The sequence below is a fragment of the Rhinopithecus roxellana genome, chromosome 13, assembly GCF_007565055.1.
Source record: "Rhinopithecus roxellana isolate Shanxi Qingling chromosome 13, ASM756505v1, whole genome shotgun sequence".
NCBI lineage: Eukaryota > Metazoa > Chordata > Mammalia > Primates > Cercopithecidae > Rhinopithecus > Rhinopithecus roxellana.
This window is the reverse complement of record NC_044561.1, coordinates 36,820,225-36,844,843: the sequence shown is the minus strand read 5'-3', so window position 1 is coordinate 36,844,843 and position 24,619 is coordinate 36,820,225. Positions and strand designations below refer to the sequence as shown.

Sequence of the window (24,619 nt, the reverse complement as noted above, 5' to 3'; positions counted from 1 at the left end):
GAGAACACAATTTAATCAGCATCACTGCAAACTACATTTGTGTTGGTTAATATCTTACCCAATAAATATGTATGTGTGTGTGGGGGGGTATGTGTACAAATATATGCATGTGTTTATAGTGTATTATATATATGCTATATCATGGATGAAATGAGTATTATATAAATATGGGCTGTATATATAGAAATAGATATTTATATGGTTAGTGTGTATGGTTTTCATTATCTTCTTATTGTATTTCATTTTACATAATACATGTTTTCTGATGTTATCCTTAGTTTTCAGAAACATAATTTCTTAAATGCTGTATAGTCCCCATTTTAGAAATACATGATACTTTATTTTTCCAGTCTCTATTTTCCATGGATTTAATTAAATCCTAAATATTCTGTATTGAAATGTTGCGATATACATTGATGTTAGTAGTCAATGAGTATAAAGGTAAAAATGATATGGTAATTTTATTTTAATTAAAATTTATTGATTTTTTTAAGGAGACTAAGCATATGTTAATACATCTATGAGCTCTCTGAACATTTTTAGAAAATGTCGGTTTATATCCCTCACCTGGTGTTCAACTATAGTATTCTTTTTCTTTTTTCTCATTTACAGTTTTGTATATATATATTAGTTCCTTTCCTACCTTATATTGAAAACACTTCCCTAGTTCATTTTTTGTCTTTTGTCTAGTTTATAGTGTTTCTTTATGTACAGATGTTTTAAATGTATGTGCTATGAAACCTGTTGGCTTCATGGTTTCTTCCTTTGTTTTTATGCTGAAAAATTATTCTTCAGTCTGAGATCATATATATATTAACTGTGTCCTTCTTCTAGTTTGTATAATTTTACTTTTACATGGAATACTTTAATATAACTAGCATCAAATAATTATCCTAACATTTTTTATTTAAAAATCCATCACCTTTGACTGCTTTTAATTGCCATAATTATTTTAGCTAAATGGTATATTTCTGGGTGTCCCCATTCTATTTCATTAAACTGTATCAATTTTTGGTTCTGTTTCACAGGCCTCTTTTTAATTGGTTTATTATGTAAACATAATTTTAATCATGGTCCTATTATCTTCAAAATATCATTTATTTTTCTTATACACTTTCTGCCTCTCCTTAGTTATAGTATTGAGATGTTATTTTAGAACTGCACTGCACATATACATTAATTTGAGCAGAATTTACTTCATGATATTAATGCCTATATTCAATCATGATGTATTTCAGTACTGTATTTTTAAAATTTCTTTTTTCATTTTTTCCTTTTTTTCTCTTTTCCTCTTCTTTCTGTTTTCTTTTCCTTCTTTTCTCTCTCTCCTCCCCAATCTTTCCACATCTTTTTTTTTTTAAAACTAGTTAATTTGCAAATCATAGGAACCTAGTTTAAACCAGCTTAAACCCACTCACCCTTCAAAAAATAGGAATTTATTATATCATATAACTGAAAAAATTTGTATTAAATACCACTACATTTATTTATACCACTGCACGTATTAAGCCTAGCATCCATTAGCTATTCTTCCTGGTGGTGTCGCTCCCCCTAACCCCCATGAACAGGGCCCAGTGTGTGTTGTTCTCCCCCATGTGTCCATGTGATCTCAGCATTTAGCTCCCACTTAAAAGTGAGAACGTGTGGCATTTGGTTTTCTGTTTCTGTGTTAATTTGCTAAGGATAATGGCCTTTGGCTCCATTCATGTCCCTGCGAAGGCTATGATCTCATTTATTTTTAAGGCTGCATAGTATTCCATGGTGTATGTGTACCACATTTTCTTTATCCAGTCTATCACTGATGGGCATTCAGGTTGATTCAATGTCTTTGCAACTGTGAATAGTGTGCAGTGAATATGTGTTTTTTTAATAGAACGATTTATATTCCTTTGGGTATATACCCAGTAATCGGATTGCTAAGATGAATAGTTGTTCTGTTTTTTAGCTCTTTGAGGAATTGCCACACTGTCTTCCACAATGGTTGAACTAATTTATGCTCCCACTGACAGCGTATAAGTGTTCCTTTTTCTCCACAACCTTGTCAGTGTTTGTTATTTTTTGACTTTTTAACAGCCATTCTGAATGGTGTGAGATGATATCTCATTCGGTTTTGATTGACATTTATCTACTCATCAGCAATGTTGAGTTTTTTTTTCATGTAATTGTTAGCCACATGTATGTCTTCTTTTGAAAAGTGCTCGTGTCATTTGCCCATTTTTTAATGGAGTTGTTAGTTTTTATTCTTGTAAATTTGTTTAAGTTCCTTATAGATTCTGGATATTAGACCTTTCTCAGATGCATAGTTTGCAGAAATTTTCTCCCATTCTGTAGGTTGTTTAGTCTGTTGATAGTTACTTTTGCTGTGCAGAAGCTCTTAAGTTTAATTAGATCCCACTTATTAGGCCGGGCGCGGTGGCTCAAGCCTGTAATCCCAGCACTTTAGGAGGCCGAGACGGGCGGATCACGAGGTCAGGAGATCGAGACCATCCTGGCTAATATGGTGAAACCCCGTCTCTACTAAAAAATACAAAAAACTAGCCGGGCGACGAGGCGGGCGCCTGTAGTCCCAGCTACTGGGGAGGCTGAGACAGGAGAATGGCGTGAACCCGGGAGGCGGAGCTTGCAGTGAGCTGAGAGCTGGCCACTGCACTCCAGCCTGGGCGGCAGAGCAAGACTCCGTCTCAAAAAAAAAAAAAAAAAAAAAAATCCCACTTATTAATTTTTGTTTTAGTTGCAATTGCCTTTGGTGTTTTTGTCATGAAGTCTTAGCCTGTGTCTGTGTTCTGAATGGCATTGCCTAAGTTGTCTTTCAGGGTTTTTGTAGTGTTGGGTTTTACATTTTATGTTTTTAATCCCTCTTCAGTTAATTTTTGTATGTGATGTAAGGAAAGAGTCCAGTTTCAATCTTCTTTATAAGGCTAATCAGTTATCCCAGCACCACTTATTCAATAGGGAATCCTTCCCTATCGTTTTTGGTAGGTTTGTTGAAGATCAGATAATTGTAGGTGTGCAACCAAATTGTAGTTCTAATTTGATTACACTGTGGTATGAGAGACTTTTTGTTATGATTTCATTTCTTTTGCTTTGCTGAGGAGTGTTTTACTTTCAATTGTGTGTCTGATTTTAGAGTATTTGCCATGTGGCCTTGAGAAAAATGTATATTCTATTGTTTTATGTGGAGCTATCAGGTCCATTTGATCCAGTGCTGAGTCCTGGTACTGGATATCTTTATTAATTTTCTGTCTCAGTAATGTATCTCATATTGTCAGTGGGTTGTTGAAGTCTCCCATTATTATTGTGTGGGATTCTAAGTCCCTTTGAATGTCTCTGAGAAAGAGCATGCTTTACAAACCTGGGTGCTCCTGTGTTGGGTACATACATATTTAGGGTGGGTAGATTTTCTTGTTGAATGGAACCCTCTATGATTATGTAATGTCTTTGATCTTTTTTGTAATGTCTTTTTTGATCTTTGTTGATTTAAAATCTGTTTTGTCAGAAACTAGAATTGCAACCCCTGTTTTTTTTTTCTGTTTTATATTTGCTTGGTAGATTCTTCTCCACCCCTTTATTTTGAACCCATGTTTGTCACTGTATGTGAGATGGGTTTTTTGAAGACAGCATACAAATGGGTCTTGGCACTTTATTCAGTTTGGCACCCTGTGTCTTTTAATTGAGGCATTTAACCCATTGACATGTAAGGTTAGTATTGATATATGTGGATTTGATCCTGTCATCATGATATTAGCTCGTTACTTTGCAGACTTGTTTATGTGGTTGCTTGATAGTGTCAGCGGTCTGTGTACTTCAGTATATTTTTGTAATGGCTGGTAATGATCTTTCCTTTCCCTATCTAGTGCTTTATTCCAGAGCTCTTGTAAGGCAGGTCTGGTGGTAACAAATTCCCTCAGCATTTGCTTGTCTGAAAAAGATCTTCTATCTCTTTTGCTTATGAAGCTTAGTTTGCCCAGATATGAAATTCTAGCCTGGAATTTCTTTTCTTTAAAAATCTTGAATATTGGCTCCCAATCTCTTCTGGCTTGTAGGGTTTCAGCTGAAAGGGCTCTGTTAGTCTGATGGCTCCCCTTTGTAGATGACCTGGTTTTTCTCTCTCACTGCCTTTAACATTTTTCTTTCACTTCAACCTTGTAGAATCTGATGATTATATGTCTTGGGGATGATCTTCTTATAAAGTATCTTACTGGGGTTCTTTGCATTTCCTGAATTTGAACGTTGGCCTCTCTAGGTATGTTGGGGAAATTCTTCTGGATGATATCCTAAAATATATTTTCCAATTTTATTCTATTCTCCCTATCTCTTTCAGGTACACCAATGAGTCATAGATTTATTTGAGATCTTTACATGATCCCATATTTCTCTGAGATTCTTCCTTTTCATTCTTTTCTCTCTACTCTTATCTGCCTGTCTTATTTCAGAAAGGCAGTCTTCTAGCCCTGAGATTCTTTCCTTTGCTTAGTCTATTCTGCTGTTAATACCTGTGATTGCATTATGAAATTCAATCACAAGTAGTGTGTTTTTCAGTTCTAGCCAGTCAGTTACATTATCCTCTATACTGGCTATTTTGTCTGTCAGCACCCGCAACATTTTATCATGATATTTAGCTTACTACTTTTCAAATCTTAATGCTACGTTAGAATATTAAAAAATAATACAGTAGTGTGATAGCAGACACTTTTTATACTTTCTTAATTTTAATGGAAATATGCACTAGTGTTTTATCATTAGTATGATTATTCCAATTGGCATAAAATAAAAAAGCATTTTGTTATTTTATTAAGTTATACTTCTATTCTAACTTGTATTTAAAATAGTATAAATTAATTTTGTGTTATTATGCTCTGTATTTTTGTGATTTGGGAATTTTGCCTTTAGATTGTTGTATGGGTCAGAATGACATATCTAATTTATCTGGGGGGTGTGTGTGTGTGTATTTGTCCTATCTTTATGTTTGACATTAGGGTTATTCTAGCTTTTAAGAATTATTTGTTGAACTTTATATTTTTTCTATTATTTGAAAAAGTTTTGGATCTTTAAGTTTTTAAAAATTAATTTTATTGATGTTTAGTATAAATACAATTTAAATGTACTTTGATTATTTTTTGTTGTTGTTGCTGAGATAGGTTCTTCTTCTGTTGCCCAGGCTGGAGTGCAGTGGTGCTACCATGGCTCACTGAGCCTTGATCTTTTGGGTTCAGGCAATCCTCCTACCTCAGCCTCCTGAGTAGGTAGGACCACAGGTGTACACTACCAGACCTGGTTTATTTTTCACTTTTGTTTTTTGTAGAGACATTGTCTTACTATCTTGCTCAGACTGGTCTTGAACTCCTAGCCTCCAGCAATCCTCCTGCCTTGACCTCTCAGAATTCTGGAATTACAGATGTGAGCCACTGCACCAGGCCTAATGAGTTTTGAAAAAAAAAATAGGTGCATACTTCCTATGGTATATAACAACCATAAAGTCAAGATATAAAACATTTCCTGCACCCTTAAAATTTAGCTTTTTGCAATTAATCCCTTCCACACCTCTGGTTCTATATAACCCAGACCTTCTTTATGACACTATATTAAATATTGCTTTTGTAGAATTTCATATACATGAAAATTTAAAATATGTGCTTTTTTGTTTCTGGAGTCTTGGTGATTCATCAAAGTTTTTGCATGCATAAGAAGTTTATTTCTTTTTATTGCTGGGTAGTATTAATTTATTACAATTTAATTACCCATATACTTCTTGATTAACTTTTTTTTTTTTTTTTTTTTTTTTACAATTTGGTGTCGTTATATAAAAGCAAAACAAAACAAAATAAACACTATGAACTTGTAAATGTAGTCAGGACATGTTTATATTTCTCATGCATTAACATCCACAAGTTAATTTTTGGGATCATATAAGTGCATAGAACATTATAAGAAATTAGCAATAATTGTATCATTTTGTCATTTTCCCCAGCAGTATACAGTGGTTTCAGTTGTTTTACATCCTCATTGGTTGTGTCGGTTTTTAATGTTAGCCATTCTCCTGAGTATGTAATGGTAGATTATTTTAGTTTTAAATCACGTTGTTTTGATGACTAGTGATGTTGGGTATCATTTCTTCAGCTTCTTAGACATTATGCCATCTTTTGTAAAATGTCTTTAACTATTTTGCCAATTGAAACATTGAATTTTCTTATAATACATATACATGTTAGTCTAGATACAAGTGTTTTTCAGATACACAAGTCTGCATATTCATATTCTTAACAATGTCCTTTTAGAAGATACGTATTATCATGTAAAACTCCAATTTATCACTTTTTTCTGTTTCATGCTTACTGTGTATCTTATATGAGAGTCCTTTGCCTATCCCAAGATTGTTAACATTTTCCTTAAATATTATATACATAGCCTGTCCTTTGTCAGAGAATGAGGCTGAATGAAAGCAAGCAGAGCTTAGAGAATGAGAGAAGGATGATGGCTCTAAGTTCTCTTTTATTCTAGACCTGGTTTAGTGCCATTTAAACTAAAGTCTGACCATTCTAGGGATTCTGCTTAATGTTCCTACTGTTTATTAAGGTCTTCCTACTTTGCCTAGTTGGAACTTCAATCTCTCCTAGTCTAATGTAACTTCGAAAATTGTTCAGCTTTCAGCTCTTTGTGGTTCTATCCCATGTATGCAAAGGATCATATCCAGCAACATATGGATCCAGTAACATCCAGATATAAACGACCCCTATGCAGATTTCAGAGCTTTTCTTCTGCCTGGCTCCTTCCTCTCTGGCACTTTGCCTTTCAAATTCTAGTTGTCTCAGACTTCCCAGACTCTGATGTTTCTCCCCAACTTGACAAGACTGCTATGCTCCAATTAATTGAGCCCTTTTTACACAGCAGTCTGGAAACGACCTCCAAGCAGAATGCTATGAGTTTATAGGGTTCAAATAAATTGCTTCCCTTTCAGCAATCACAATTCTGTGTTTTTTGTTGTCCAGTGTCTAATTTTGTTTGCATATGTTTTATCCACTGTTCTCGTTGTTTACAGCAGTAAGGCAAATCTGGGATGAGAGGATGAGATATCTGTAATGACAGGAATTGGATTCTGAATGTTTTGTTTTGTTTTCTTTCAATTGTGGTCAAACACAGAGAAAAAATGATCATTTTAGCCATTTTAAAGTTTATAGGTTAGTGGCATTAACTGCATGCACACTGTCATGCAACCATGATCATCACCCATCGCCAGAATTTTTTAACTTTTCAAACCCAAATTCTGTACCCATCAACTCTATGCCTATTAAATGATTCCTCCTTTCCCCTTTTCCCTAGCCCAGAGCAACCACAGTCCTACTTTCTTTCTCTATAAATTTGACTGCTCTCGGTATCTTATTTAAATTGAATTATATGGTATTTGTCCTTTTATGTCCAGTTTATTTGCACTTGACATAATGTCTTCAAAGTTATTCTTATTGTAGTATGTGTCAATTTCACCTTTTCAAAGCTGAACAATATTCCATTCTAGATATCTACCCGGTTGTGTTTATTCATTCACCTGTTGATGGATACTTGTGTGGCTTCCACCTTTTAGCTATTGCAAATAATGCTTCTATAAACATGGGTATACAAATATCTTTTCCAGTTACTGTTTTCAATTCTTTTGGGTGTATATACAGAAGTGGAATTACTGGATAATACGGTAATTTTATTTTCAGTTTTTGAGGAGCCACCATACCATTTTCCACAGCAGCTACGCCATTTTATATCCCCATCAACAGTGTACAATGGTTCCAATTTCTGTACAGTCCTTACCAACAGTTGTTATTTTCCATTTTGTGTGTGTGTGTGTATTTTTAGCAAGTTATCATAATAGGTAGGAAGTGGCATCTCATTATACGTTTGATTTATGTTTCCCCAATTATTAGTGATAGTGATATTGAGCTTCTTTTCATAAGCTTAGGGAACTTTTGGATATCCTTATTGATATGTCTATTTAAGTTCTTTGCCCAGTTTTGATTGGGTTGTTTGTGTTTTCATTGTTGAGTTATAGAAGTTCATTATAATATTCTGCAATTAATCCCATATCAGATATATGATTAATAAATATTTTCTTATATTCAGTTGGTTGCCTTTTTACTTTGTTGATAATGTCCTTTGATGCATAAAAGTTTTATTTTGATTAAGTCCAATTTACTCATTTATTTGGTTGTCACCTGTGGTTCTGTTCTTGTAGCATTCAAGAAATCAGTGCCAAATCCAACGTATGAAGGTTTCACCTTTGTTTTCTTCTAAGAATTTTTACTGATTCAGCATTTTAATATATTTGTCTCTTGTAACAGATTTTAACTTAGTTAATTTGCTTGATACTAGTGCAGCATTTCTGCTCTCTTTTAGTTACATTTTGCATTGAATATCTTTGTTCGTTCTTTGAGTTTCAATGTATATGTCTTTAAATCTAAACTGAGTCTCTTGTAGATAACATATAGTTTGATCCTGATTTTTATTCATTCTGCCAATATGTTTTCAGTTGGGGGGGTTGTTTAGTCTACTTACATTTAAAATTATCATTGATAGCAAAGCATTTATTTTTACCGCTTTGTTATTAGTTTTCTGTATGTCTTAAAGCTTTTTGTCCCTCATTTCCTCCACTACTGCCTTTCTTTGTGTTTAATCGAATTTTTTTTGGTAGCAGCGTGGTTTGATTCTCTTCTCATTTTCTTAAATATTCCATAGATGTTTGCTTTGTGATTACATTGAGGGATTACAAATAATAGCCAAAAGTCATTATCTTTTTTAAATTGATACTGACTTAACTCCAATACCATAACAAAATTCTCTACTTCTTTACAGTTTCAACCTCCCCTGCTTAGTTTTACTGATGACACAGATTACATCATTATATATTGTGTACTCGTTAACATTAACATGCATTCATAATTATTTTTATGCATTTGTCTTTTAATTCTTGTAGAAAATAAAAAGTAAAGTTACAAAGCAAAACTGTTTTTATTTGTCATATATTTGTCTTTACCAGAGAACCTTATATTTTTATATTTTTGTATGACTTCTAGTTACTTGTCTAGTGTACTTTCATTTAAAGGTGAAGGACTTGCATTAACATTTCATGTAGAGCGGGTCTAGAGGTAAGGAATTCCCAGCTTATGCTCGTGTGGGAGTGTTGGAATGTTTTAATTTCTTCCTCATTTTTAAGGGATAATTTTGTTGGATATGGAATTCTAGGTTGATAGTTTTTCTTTCAACATTTAAAATGTATATTTCCATTGCCTTCTGCCCTGCAAAGTTTCTGCTGAAGAGTCCACTTATAATCTTATCAGGCATTCCTGTAAGTTTTTGTTGTCTAGAATTTTATTTCTCTTTCTGTTCCTAAATCTAGCAGAATTGAATCAATTTAATGTTCAAGAGTTTGACAATACATTAGTTTACCATTTTGTGTATCATTTGATAACTGTTTTGTTGTTGTTGTTATTGTTTGTTTGTTTGTTTTGAGACAGAGTCTTGCTCTATTACCCAGGCTGGAGTGCAGTGGTGTGATCTCGGTCACTGCAGCCTCCACCTCCCAGGTTCAAGCAATTCTCCTGCCTCAGCCTCCCAAGTAGCTGGGATTACAGGCGCCCACTGCCACACCCAGCTAATTTTTGTATTTTTAGTAGAAACGAGGTTTTACCATGTTGGCCAGGCTGGTCACAGGTGACCCACCCAGCTCGGTCTCCCAAAGTGGTGGGATTATAGGCATTAGCCACCGCACCCACTGTATCATGTGATGACTTTTGTTTTTATTCTCTTTACTTGATATTAATGTTGCTGATGAAATCGACAATATGATGTCACAGTGATGCCAAAATAAAATAAAACTCTTAACTTTCAGTGGGATTTGATGTTAAGCAGCTATTACTCACACTTATGGAGTCATATGGGAGTTGGTTAGGTAACCCTGTTTTTCCTGGTTCAGTTCATGTCTGGCTACTTGAATGACTGTCAGTCAGCTGGGGTGACTAGAACCTAGCACACTGGAGAACTTTGCACGGTTACACCTGTCTTTCCTTTTCTAACAGGCCAGACTAGGGATGCTTTTGTGGTGATAGCAGAGGTTAGGATGTCCAAACCCACATGCACAAGCTGATTTTAAACCTCTGCTTGCATTAAGTTTTCTAAGGTTCTATTTTCTAGGGCAAGCCCTACATTTGTGTCCAAATCAAGGAGTGGAACAAGTCACCCCACTTATGATGTAACTAAAATTTCCAAGAGAAATGAGAAGGATTCAGGAGTGGTAAATTGGTGCCATTACTGCACTATAACACACCAACCTATTTTATTTTTATTTTATATAGAATACGTTTAGTTCTCTATTTATTTAAAATTGCCTGTGTACCTCCTTTAAATATCTTGTTACTTTTTAAAAAATGTTTATTTTTATTTTTTGCTTTTTAATAGGCAGGGTACAGAACTGCTCACATATCATATATATTCTTTTCTCTAGTGTAATATCATCATTTTGTTTCATTCTTTCTGCTTTGTATATTTCCATTTTCACTTCTTCTTGTGTATATATATGTACTGTTTGCTATAACTTAATATTTTCTAGTGTGTAGAAATTTATGTGTACTCTTTTACATAGCACAGCATTTAACATTTAAGGTTTTTAATATCTTTTTTAAATCCCTACTTATGTATCTATGAAAGTCAAAAAATAATAATCTTGCAAACCCCTCAGTTGATGAATTTTTGCAACAAGCTTACTTTCCTCTGTATTTTTAACTGACATCTCATCTTGTTAGTATAATTTGGAAATACTGTACAAGAATGATTTTTGATACCACATTCATGTTTTACCCAGTTTCATAAATTTAAAATCAATATCTAATTTTATTCCATACTCACTTTGAATCTTTGTATACCGAAAGTTTCTCTGGATCTTGTCTTTGATAAATCTACATTTATTTAATAGTGACAATGTCAGGGACTTTACTATGCCTTTTATGAGTGGTGTACTTTAGGAAAGGTATAAAATTGTTAGGGCACAAAACATTCCACTTTATGACATTTTTATCTATCTCATGTTTTGTTTTAAAAAAGAGAATTATGAAGTCATTAGAACTTTTATTCCTTCATACAAATAGAGATTTGTAACTTGGATTTTCTGCCTTGATATTTTTAGGATATTTTTCTCTTTCATCGAAATCCAAACCAGTTTCTAGGAAGTCTCTTGGTGAGTCTGATTAACCGATTTTATCTAGATTATGGTGAGCCTTTTCCATGTGCAAATCCCTGTATACATTGATTTCCTTAGTTGTTGTAGCTGCTACTTTCTCTTACCCTCAAATGATTACCACCCCTACCTCAGGGGAACAGCAATCATTTTTAATTTGACTAAGCAGACCCTGTTCTCTATCTGTGTTTCCCTTAATAATTTTAATATCTTTCTTTCTTCAGTTCTTACTATAAGAAGAGCTTTCCATGGTTTGTTATAGCATTTATAATGCAGATTTTAATTTTGCAATTGCATTTTTGCTTTTTCTGAATTGGAATGTTTCATTACTGTGTTTTTCATCCGATCCTATTGCTGTTTTCTTGATTTTTTTTTTTTTTTTTTTTTTTTGAGACGCATCTCGCTCTGTTGCTCAGGCTGGAGTGCAGTGGCACAATCTTGGCTCACTGCAACCTCCACCTCCCTGGTTTAATGGATTCTGCTGCCTCAGCCTCACGAGTAGCTGAGATTACAGGCATGCACCACCATGCCCAGCTAATTTTTGTACTTTTTATTCCTGCTCCGGTTTTTGAGATGTAATTTTTCTTGCATTCTAATGAAAAATACTTTTGTATCTGTTAATAGATAATAGATATCTTTGTTGATTGTATTAGGTGATGATTTATTTCTGTTATATTTATCACCAGGATCCTACTGGTTTATTCTCATTACTCTTTCTAGGGCCAGATAAAATTGACTTTAGCTTGGAGTGGACCAGCACTTTGGATGTATTGATTGGTATTGATATGTATTAAATTCTTGTCAGAATTCCAGGTGGTGGGAAGGTGGATGTATAGATTTCCTACACAATTTGCACAGTGTAGCTTGCTTTCATATTGTATTGTGTTTCAATATATTTCTCTTCCTCATTCTCTGATATTTACAACAAATGAAATAATTTTTCCAAATATCTCTCAGCTGTTAATATAGGAATGGAATGCAAGTCTTACTTCTCCTTCATTGCCTTCCTTATTTTTCTTCATCTAATCAATTGTGACAATATTGTGAATATACTTGAAAATTAGAATTATTGTAGGAAATGCATGTTATCTCAGTATTAAAATAATACATGTTACCTCTTGTTTTGCTATGTTTTTCTGGGATAGATTCTTTAAAGTGGAATTACTGGCATAAAGTGCACTAATACTTTTGTTAATTTTTGGTATGGATTGAAAAATTATTTCCTAAATATTCTTATCAAATTAAAGTGCTAGAAGCAGTATGAACATATACTATCATCTGGAAAAAAACACTGTGGGAATTATTTGCTTATCGTGAAAAAAAATAGAATCACAAAAATCTGTGAAAAAGAAAACAAAAGGCAGTCATCATTTCATCATCTAGCAATGACTCTTACTATAAATCTGGTTTAGTTATTTTATTTTTTGCCCTAGTTCTTTCTAGGGTAGATAGATAAGTATATAGGGCAATATATAGACAGATAGTTAATAGTGATAGAATGCACACATGGATAAAAATACTATAAGGATGAGATTTAAGATGTTTTACATTTTTGTCCTATTATACATAACCCAGTGATTAATGTCTTTACACTTATTACAAATGGTAAGTCATAGAAAGAAAATTAAGAAAAAGATTTGTTAAGTTTATGTGTACAGTAAACACACACATGTAAAATTTCAAAGGAATGTTGTATCAACTTATGATCTCAACATTCATGTTATATTAATATTTATTATTTAATTTTCTAAAACATTTTAAATTTTATGAGGAAAATATTACTTTATTGTTTTGTATTGATGACCAGTTAGGTTAAATTTATTTTATTCTATTGCTTATTATACAAGGACTATTCTGTAAAACTTTTGTTAAAGCTTACTGATCAATTTATCGACTTTGATTAGTACCCATTGCACTTTATTAACAATCTTACTGTTTTCACTCACACCATTATTGTTATATTTTGTACAGATAAAAATCTCTTTTTAAATTTTTAAGCAATCACATTTGTATTTTCCATTACTTTTAGTTCAGAAAATCTTTTTACATAATTAATGCATTACCTTAAACATTGCAGTTGCTCAGTAAATTATGTTGAAGGGCTAATGAAATGAAGTCCTCCCTACACTCCACATTTAATTCTTTTCTTTGCAACAGCAACAGGAGTAAAATATTATCCCAGTACTTAACTTGATTGACATTTTTTTATTTCAGAGAATAAAAGACCATGCCTTGAATTCTCTCATCTAAGTATAAAGGATTCCTTCAGAGATTTATTTATTCCAAGAATAGAGATAATTCTGATGATGTATACAAGGAACAACCTAAACTGTGCTGAGCCACTGTTTGAACACAATAACTCACTTAATGTTAATTTCAACACACAAAAGAAAACAGTCTGGCTTGTTCATGGATACAGACCAATGGGCTCCATCCCATCATGGCTTCAGAACTTCGTAAGCATTTTGCTGAATGAAGAAGATATGAATGTAATTGTAGTTGACTGGAACCGGGGTGCTACAACTTTTATTTATGATAGAGCGGTTAAAAACACCAGAAAAGTTGCTGTGAGTTTGAGTGGGCACATTAAAAATCTTTTGGTAAGTCTTGGAATTTTATGTATTATACATGCTATACAATATACAGTGTGTTACATTCAATACCACAAAGTGATAATAAACGATATACTTTTCCCCATAAGCATTAACAATTACTGGTTTAATATACTAATGTATGCAGCCATCTTTTCTTTGTCTGCCTAAATGAATAATTCTATACCTATAAAAATATCCTGTGTTATTTTTAAAACATTATATTAAAATTTAGTAGTTATTATGTTTTATTTAAAAATCTTCTGAGATTTCTTTTAACTCTACCTATACCAACCTCAGAATAAAATAGTTATCCTATGTGGTGGGTGGGGGAAATAAACTTTACAATTATTACATTCTTCAAGTATCTTTAAAAATATATGGCTAAAATATTGGCATATAATTAAGTGTGAATCTGTAAAAGTAAAGAAAAAATCCTTTTTTCTTTTTCTTTTTTTTTTTTGAGACAGAGTCTCACTCTGTCACCCAAGCTGGAGTGCAGTGGCACGATCTTGGCTCACTGCAGCCTACACCTCCCAAGTTCAAGTGGTTTTCCTGAGTAGCTGGGATTACAGGTGCCCACCACAATGCCCAGCTAATTTTTGTATTTTTAGTAGAGACAAGGTTTCACCATGTTGGCCAGGCTGGTCTCGAACTCCTGACCTCAGGTGATCCGCCCACCTCGGCCTCCCAAATTGGTGAGATTACAGGCAAAAAATCATTTTGAAAAGTAGCATACATCTGTCAACTTTGGAGGCAGACCTCAGATTAATTCAAGTCTGCTCAGGATTTGAATGGATCAAATAAAGTTCAGGCCAGTTCTATGTTATCTGTATTGTGAATGATTTTTGTTTACAAAGTCAACCCTTAGGGAGATCCATGTCGATCCTAAAAGAAAGTAGGTAGTCGTGGGTATTTGAGAGAAGGAAGGGTGCTATCTGGTTTGGGGGCATTATTGGGCTTGAAATTTGAACTTGAGTTGTGTTGTGCTGAACTTTCCAGACTCTGCTAAAAACTGAACAAATAACAACATTTCCAAGAAGCAGTTATGTGTAGTGGCCAGGGGTCAGACTGGATGGGTTCAAAGTATATGTCCATTTTTTATCATCTGTAATTTTGAACAATTACATAGCCTCTCTGTGCTGCATTTCCTTATTTGTAAATATAGAATAACAAAATGTTACAAAAATATTTATATGAATATTGAATTAATATATATGTGCTTAATCAGTGGGTGACATTGAGTCATCGTTGAGTAAGATCAACTTTCATTATTATTTTTACACCCCCAAATTTGGACAAAACAATACCTTTGCTGTAGACAGACAGAGGAGATAATTGATTCAACCATCCCCACCAACAGACTTAATTACATCACTGATTTTTCCTGATGTTACTAGTGTTTTCTCAACTAATGAATGTGTGCCTCAAAGTGTGGAGAATGTGAATGTTAAATAGAAATATTTAGGAAAATTTGTAATATTAGATAAAATTCTAACAGTGCCTTTGCTTACAGAGGCTTCATATTACAGAGGAAGATTTAAATGACCAGCAGCATTGGAGTCTTGAGAGATACTCCCTCCTGGTTTGGGGCATGGCTGTGAGATCTGAAGGAAATCATAACCTTGTGCCTTGAAAGCCTGAGTGTAGTTTTTCATTAGTGGCAAGTGCTCCGCATCTTTCTGTAAGCCATCAGACATGTCACTGTGTGGACTGGACCATGATCTGCCCACAGGTCTCACACTAGCTCCCGAAGAGTGTGGTGGAAGTACACTCTCATGTAGTCTCCTATTTCCCTTCCTGGAGCTGAGACTAAGAGGTATTCAGACGTCGGCCTTGGAAGATTGGACACATCACTCCTTAGCTGGTGATCAGGGGAAGTCACCTAAAATCCATGAAATTAATTTTATCATCTCTGAAGTGAGAATTATTATTCAACTTTTGTGAATCTTCCTGAGGTTTTTGACACAACCTGATCAGATAAAACAAGAAAACAAATTAGCATAAATTTTGGAGTGAGATCTAGGCTTGTGTTTTAGTCCATTTGGGCTGCTATAACAAAATACCATAGGCTAGGTAGCTTATAAACAACAAAAATTTATTTCTCAGAGTTCTGGGGTCTGAGACATCCAAGAAGAAGGCATCAGCAGATTCAGTGTCTGGTGAGGGCCCAGTTCCTGGTTCGCAGATTATGCCTTTTCACTGTGTCCTCACATGGTGGAAGAGTCGAAGGAGATCCCTCAGGTGTCTTCTATCTGGGCACTAATCCCTTTCATGAGGGTTCCACACTCATGACATAATTCTCCCAACCCACAAGAAGGCCTCACCTCCAAATATCATCACCTTGAGGATTAGAATTCCAACATATGAATTTTAGGGAGATACAAACATTCAGTCCACAGCAAATTGGAATCTATCTTTTCGTCTCATGAATCCATGTGGCTTTGGGAAAGTTGTTACTTCTGACACTGTTTCCTTAATAAAATGGGAATTGATCCAATGTTATTTATTTAGCATTTAATAGGTGCTGCTGACAGTTTTAGGCATTAGGATAAAAATGAATAACTCATAATGAAGTTGGAAGTATTAAATATTAACTTTATAAGGTCCATATCGAAGTAGCTAGCAGAAAGTAAACACCTAGTAATGTTGATTATTATAAAATACTTTGCTTATTAATTGTATTTTGCATATACTGTTCTGCATGAGATGATACAATTTTAAAATAAAAATTGATATTGAAAATGAATTAAAAAAATCAAATATTTTAGGCAAAAATTGAACAAAGATATAGTCGTTTTGAAATTGTAAAGTCTCTTTCCCTATATCCTTAAAATGAATTAAGCCAGAAAAAATAATGAATTTTAAAATGTTGATATATGAGGGAGGCATGATTTGTTATTACTTGAAATGAATACTGTAATATTGCCTTTTTAATTGCAGAAGCATGGTGCATCTCTTGACAATTTTCATTTCATAGGTATGAGCTTAGGGGCTCATATTAGTGGATTTGTTGGAAAGATATTTCATGGTCAACTTGGGAGAATAACAGGTAAAATTATTTTTATAAAATTATTACTTTAGCATACTTTTAAGTCTCAGAAGTTACTTTGCTAATTTTTTTTTTCTTTTTTCTTTTTTCTTTTTTTTTTGAGACAGAGTCTCACTCTGTTGTCCAGGCTGGAGTGCAGTGGTGCAATCTTAGCTCACTGCAACCTCTGCCTTCTGGGCTCAAGTGATTCGCCTGCCTCAGCCTCCCGAGTAGCTGGGATTAAAGGCACCTGCTACCACACCGGCTAATTTTTGTTTTTTTAAATAGAGACAGTGTCTCACCATGTTGGCCAGATTGGTCTCGAACTCCTGACTTCAAGAAATCTGCCCACCTCGGCCTTCCAAAGTGCTTGGATTACAGGCGTGAGCCACTGTGCCCAGCCACTTTACTTAAAATTTAGTGGGTACAATAATTACTCAATAGAAATTATTTATACAAACGTTTATTATTTTCTATGTTATATTTAAATATTGGCTTTGTTTTAGTTAGACTCTGAAGTTTTGTTAAGCTCTCAACAGAGCTTAAGTTACCCAAATGGAAATAGGAGAAAAATATCTATTTCTGTAGTCCCGGCTAAATTTTAAGGACATACTATCCTAAGAATACAGTAGTAAATGTGACCTATTGAACAAAAATACTTTATGTATTAGCTAAGAATATAACTATTTACTTAGTTATCACAAACTGATGCATTTCAACTCTCTAAAATTTTTACTTGAATGCTACAAAGGAATCAGGAGTTGTATCCAATTTGAGGGGCTCTGGGTCCCCCTTCATACTTCTATAACAAAGTTACTGCATCCAGAAAACTCGGTCATCTAATAAGGCTGACATGGATTTTCATTCTTTCCTCTATGAGTGGTAGTGATTTTAGGAATAGGAGGATAATATTCCTTTCAACCAATTTACCTTTTTTGTTTTGAAAAAAAAAAAAAAGCAATTATTCATATATATGGCCATAAAAGACTTATAATAACTTTAAGTGTTGATAAAAGAAAATACTGTCTTTAGTTAAGTTTCAAAGAAGGGGGAGAGAGGTGAATAACATATAGATAGTTACCTTTACAAACCTTAAGCATATCCTTACTTAACTCTGTTTAGTTTTAATGTTAACAAACGTGTGAAAACAAATTAACTGAATGAATGTAGGAGGGTCAAGAAGTAGCAGTTTAGCCAGGATTTATTTATACAAAGTTCCCTAGTGCTTAAAGCCCATTCTATTTCAAAAACCACACTTGCTCAATTTGTACTTAAATTGTGTTTACACGTACTAGTCTAGTTTGAATGGCCCCAAATACCAGGCAATCATCAGGGACTAAAAGGCCACCAAACATGGAGGTTCTACATCAGAATAATTTATAGGAAGACAGATGATTCTGTCTCATTCAGTCAAGTGGGTTAAATAAAATGGGGATAATAGAGGTGTTTGAAATGAAAAATATTATATTTTACTTTCAAATATCTTTTTAAGATAATTGTTTCTTCATTGTATAGATGTTCTCAAGAAACTGAATTTTATCTTCTCTCTCCGCTTTTTGACAGTTCCCAGAAAGTCATGAGCCTAGAATTTTTATTTAGAAATTAGGATACCCCAGAAATAATATTCACACTCCATGGAATTTAAAATATATTTTTCTTTTCTTAAGAGTGTGTGAGAAAGTCTTATGAGAAATGGATAAGATAACATGGTTTATCCCATAGCCCAAATTATATTTGGCACCTGTAAAAGCTTTTCAGGTCTACGGATAAATCCGGAGTGAGCTAGTAAGGTACAGAGTTCAAGAAAGAACCAGATGGTATTCATTTTTTTTTCCTTCAGGAGAAATAGTTGTAGTTATTATTAAATGTAAACTACTGTATTACTCCTAATTCAGTCTCACATAAAAATTCTTCAAAAAATCCTACAATATTTTGTTGTGGCTTAACCTGAAAAGTTCTGAAGGTTAGTAGTAGTATTCAAATAATGAAATTACTTGCTGTTCATCCACTTTCATTTGTTTTTAGATATGTTTTTGGATAGGTTTAAACTAAAAGTATAAATGCTTTTTATGTTTATAATGTAGTAATAATGGAAGTATGCAATGTAAGGAGCTCTGTAGACTTGATTAGACTGATAGTTTCTTTCTTGCTTTCCAGGTCTTGACCCTGCTGGGCCAAAGTTCTCCAGAAAACTGCCATATAAAAGATTGGATTACACTGATGCAAAGTTTGTGGATGTCATCCATTCTAACTCCAATGGTAACAAATCAGGATTTGTTACCTAATTATTTGAAAATAAAAAGGAAAATGTAGACCCTGGGCAAGGGGATAGCATAAGAAGAAAAAACATCATGGATAAAATGATTTTAAATCTGTAATTATAGAATGATAATATTTCCTAAGTGATATTTCTTAGGGTTAGTGATTTCCTGCATTGTCAAATGGCACTCTTTGACTTCAGTTTGCCTCCTTCAGGTTTCAAGATGTGTCATATCATCCTAAAACACTGAAATAAATAACTAAGAGTTCATTCTGTTCATGCTGTTGACAACTTTATTGATTTGATCACATTTTCCCCCATGTTTAACGTTCCTGATGTATTTAGGTTACCATTCTACCCACTTATTTTCCTGCTGTGATATATATCAACTAGAACTGAACACAGCATTTCAGCCACAAATAAAGAATAGTCTTCCTTAAATGTAAGGAAATAATTTTTCTGTTGTTTTTAATTATCTTAGCTGAAAATCTCTAACAGGGTTTTGGATTTTTGGCCAGAGTAAAACTGAACAGACACTTTTAAGAAACAGACTGTCTTCATGCCTTTCCTGATTTGAATTTGTTGATACTAATATTTATTGAGCACTTCCTATACATTAAGCAGTGTAGTGTTTTGAGTGCTTGTATGAATTAATTAGTGAATCCTACTAAATTTCCATTAGATAGATAACAACTATCATTCCATTTACAGTTGAGGAAGCTAGAATAAAGGTTGTAAGGTCAGTAAGTGGCAGAGTCAGAATTTGAAATCATATGTTTTGATTCCAGATGATGCGCTTAACCAGTATATTATTATAAACTGAATCAGGAGAGGATATGATGCTCAGATAGAGACAAGGGCAGTGACACTAAGATTGCTCCTCTGAATTAATCTTGTGGTAATCTATACTACCATACTAGGGTGTGTGTGTGTGTGTGTGTGCGTGTGTGTGTGTGTGAAATACGTAATGCCATAGACGCAATTTTTCAACCCCCATGACTACATGTCAATAGATTGAGACTCCAGTGGTAATTCTGCTCCTTATTTGGAATCTATGTTCACCTACTTCTATAAGCAGTCAAAACCAAAGGAGTCATAGTTGTAGTGTTATCCAAACCTCTCATGTCTTTATTATCTCCAACTCTTTATATCAGCTTGGCACATCCACATACAATATACCTATTGGCCAATTAATCTGTAATCTCTTGTATGAATTTTTTCTGAAACTCTAACTTATTGGGGGAACCCACCCCCAATATTTCAACGTAGGTTCTTTCTATTTTCCATAAGTGTTGGCCATCTGAGAAATAAAGAGAGACAGTATAACGAGAAGAATTTTACAGCTGGTCTGCCAGGGGTGACATTACATGTCGGTAGGACTGTGATGCTCGCCTGAACCTCAAACCAGCAAGTTTTTATTAAGGGTTTTAAAAAGGGGAAAGAGGCTGGGTGTCGTGGCTCATGCCTGTAATCCCAGCACTTTGGGAGGTGGAGGCAGGCAGATCACAAGGTCAGGAGATTGAGACCATCCTGGCTAACACAGTGAAACCCCGTCTCTATTAAAAATGCAAAAAATTAGCCAGGCGTGGTGGAGGGTGCCTGTAGACCCAGCTACTTGGGAGGCTGAGGCAGGAGAATGGTGTGGACCCGGGAGGCGGAGCTTGCAGTAAGCCGAGATTGCGCCACTGCACTGCAGCCTGGGCAACAGAGCAAGACTCCATCTCAAAAAAATAAAAGGGGAAAGAGTGTAAGAACAGGGAGTAGGTACAAAGATCACATGCTTCAAAGGGCAAAAAGCAGAACTACCGATAAGGTTCTATGTTCAGTGGAGCACGTTTTTTCTTGACAAACATCTTAAACAACAGAAAATAGGGTTTGAGAGCAGAGAACTGGTCTGACCACAAATTACCAGGGCAGAGTTTTTCCCCACCCTAGTAAGCCTGAGAGTACTGCAGGAGACCAGGGCGTATCTCAGTCCTTATCTCAACCACATAAGACAGACATTCCCAGAGTGGCCGTTTATAGACCTCCCCCCCAGGAATGCATTCCTTTGCCAGAGTATTAATATTCTTTGCTAAGAAAAGAATTTAGCAATATCTCTCCTACTTGCACGTCCATTTATAGGCTCTCTGCAAGAAGAAAAATATGACTCTTTTTGCCCAGCCCCACAGGCAGTCAGAACTTATGGTTGTCTTCCCTTGTTCCCTAAAAGTCACTGTTATTCTGTTCTTTTTCAAGGTGCACTGATTTCATGTTATTCAAACACGCACGTTTTACAATCAATTTATACAGTTAACACAGTTATCACAGTGGTCCTGAGGTGACCTATATCCTCAACTTATGAAGATAACAGGATTAAGGGATTAAAGTAAAGACAGGCATAAGAAATTATGAAAGTATTATTTGGGAACTGATAAATGTCCATGAAATCTTCACAATTTATGTTCCTCTGCCACGGCTCCAGCCGATCCCTCCATTTGGGGTCCCTGACTTCCCACAACACTAACTTCAATTCTGCCTATGGCCTTTTGACTTAGCTCTTCATACTTCTTATTATTTTTGTTTGCATTTTTTACTTATCCTAATGAACTGTCTTGGATTTTCTTATATTCTCAACATCTTTTGATGATGCAACCTATCAGATCTAACCTGCCACTAGAGGCCACATAGTTGGAACATTGGATTGATCTTTATGACTATCACAAATAAGAAACACAGATTTTTGATATTGCATATGTACCTGTCCTGAGAAATTTCTGAATGATATGCGTGGACTCAGCACATACCTGGTGAACTGCCTTTTCCTTGAATACTAGACAATGACCACATCTTCTACTTGCCAATAATCCTCATTTTTACTCAGTTGTGAGTGTTCAAAAAGCCATGTGGCCTTTCAAATTTGTGGATTAGATAATTACGGCATACATTCTTGTTGAGATATTGGGGAAAATTATGAGTCCAATATCCAAAAGATAGATGCTTTTGAAACCCTCATATTGGGTTTGCAAAACATCTCATCTGTTATTCTTGTCTGGAACTCCAAAGGACATTACAGAATCATGAGTAAAGCTGAACAAACCAGCCTTCTTATGGTCTGCAGAAAGCTTCTAGTTATCTGAGTTGCCTCCGCCAAAATCACATTTACTGAGTTTTTGTTTAAGTAGATTCTGAATTGTTAGAGCTCCTAGTTATCTGACAGAAGCAAACAATAGCCTTCTTTGTAGGAAATTCACATAATTCAGTCTCAAATTAATTTTACAAAAACAGTTTAAAATAAATGTTTAGCATCCAAGATAGCCAGGTGCACTTGAAGCAAAAATAATAAAGATTAATCTTCATTTAGATGAATGATAGTGAATTGAAGAAAAGTCCATCATCAAACCATACAAGTTTATTTAAATAAGGTGAATAAGATTGACCAGAGTTACAATTGAGTTCTCATCAGAAACAATGGAATATAGGAAACAACAGAACGGTTGCTTCCATATGGTGAAAGGAAACAACTGCTAAGATAGTATCCCAATCTGTTTCAAGAATAAATGTATTCTGTTTCAGACAAATTTAAACTGTCTGAAACAAAATACATTTATTCTTGAATGTATTTATCATGAGCAGAAAGGTTACTCTTCAGATATTCGTGAGCAGAATGTATTCTTCAGGCAAAAAGAGAATTATTCTTAGATTGTGGCTATTTAGGAAGGAAGAACAATGAACTAGTTAAATCTAAGCATATACTGATGGCATAAAATACTGTTAATAATTTTTTATGGATTTGAAATATAGAGAAAATTAAAATAAGCTAAAATAGCATATGATTTTGGGCGATAAATGAATTTCAAGCTTTCTGTGTTCCTTTCATTGTATAGAAAGAAGGTGAAAATGACCTTCAATAACTGAGGTTCATAAGTATAGTATTCCTGTTGAATCTTTAGGGTATCTAGCAAGAAAAGAATAAAAGAGTACTTCCAGGCTAATGAAGGACAAAAATTGAATAAACTTTTTAACTGCATAATCATAGGGAATAATTTTAATTAACACAATTGATCTCATAGACATTTATAGAACATTACACTTGAGAACTGCAGAATTTACAGTCTTCTGAAACACACATGGATATTTTACCTAAAGTTAACCATATACCGAGCCTTAAAAAAATGCTGAAACATTTCGATATACCTAATGTAAATGACAAGTTAATGGGTGCAGCACACCAACATGGCACATGTATATATATGTAACAAACCCACAGGTAGTGCACAGGTACCATAGAACTTAAAGTATAATAATAATAATAATAATAAAAGAATACGTAAATAAATATAATCAGAGCTATGAGGGCATTAGCCAAATGTAACAAACAAACAAAAAAGAATTGAAAGCAAATAAAAATGTTTGGATCTGGAAAAAAAACAATATTCTCAAACATTTCAAAGTGTAGAAATCATAGAGTAATCTTCTCTATCTTTAATGCACTTAATCCAAATAAATAACAAAAATATAACTGAAATCCATACGTTTTAGAAAGTGAAAAATCACACAAAAATAACTAATGAATACAATAATAAATAATATAAATATGAAATATTTTGAATTGAATATTCACATTATTGCATATTAAAACTTTTTGGATTCAGCAAAAGTCATGTCTAGAAGTTAATGTATAGTTTTGAGTACAGCTATTTTAAAAGGCTGAAAATCAATCACTAATCTAATAATCTTGAAAAATTAAGAATTAAACAATATAAACACACAGAAATGAAGAAAGAAGCAAATATTAAACATACCAAAGAAATTAATGGAATAAAAATTATGAATTGCAGATGCTTTAAAAAGCCAAAATTTGCACTTTAGAAAAGATAAAAATTAATTATTATTTTAAAATTTATTTATATCACTTTTGCCTTCTTTCCATACAATGAAAGGAACATAGAATGCTTGAACTTCATACATCTCTTCTAAAAATAAATTCTTGGAGAGAAAAAACAGAACAAAAAGAGAAGACGCAGCTAGTATCAGTAATTACGTGGTTCTGTTTCCATCAACTGGATTCTGAAGCTGAAAAAAAACCTTGCACTCATGTAAAACACAAAAATTATTTCCTTGTGGTATGCATAAATGTGAAAGAAAAATAAATGGTTTACGATTATTTTTAAAGCCTTCGTAACACTGGGATAATGAATAATATTTTCCCAAAGTACACAAAAATCTCTAACCCAAATGAAAAGATTAAAATGTCAGATTATATAAAAATTGAGAATGTTATAAATATTTGAAGAATGTGAACAGCAAGCCATAAAAAAAAGCAGGAAAAGAGATAAAGACCCACTGTCAGTCAATAATAAAGACAAAGATAACCTAATTAAGAAAAAGGACATTAGGAAGGATACATCTGAATAGGCAATAAATGTATAAAAAGTTCTTAAAGTTAGAAACAAATACAAATTAAAACCCACATAAGAAGCCATATGCTTAAAATTCAAAAGTTTGACAAGAGCATTTATTGGCAAAGATGTGGTATAACTATT

The 24,619-nt window shown here is 33.9% G+C and overlaps 1 protein-coding gene across 6 annotated transcripts in view; it reads left to right on the top strand.

Moving 5' to 3' along the window:
* Nucleotides 1-24,619, top strand: part of LIPI (lipase I) — a 120,369-nt gene that overhangs the window by 5,292 nt on the left and 90,458 nt on the right. For 5 of the 6 annotated variants that reach the window (XM_010360378.2, XM_010360377.2, XM_010360380.2 and 2 more), the window contains exons 2-4: nt 13,427-13,812; nt 16,747-16,855; nt 18,992-19,093. In XM_010360378.2, coding sequence (XP_010358680.2) covers nt 13,427-13,812; nt 16,747-16,855; nt 18,992-19,093 — 597 coding nt within the window. Of the gene's footprint in view, nt 1-13,422; nt 13,813-16,746; nt 16,856-18,991; nt 19,094-24,619 lie in introns of all 6 variants that reach the window. The other variant, XM_010360375.2, reaches the window with a different exon arrangement.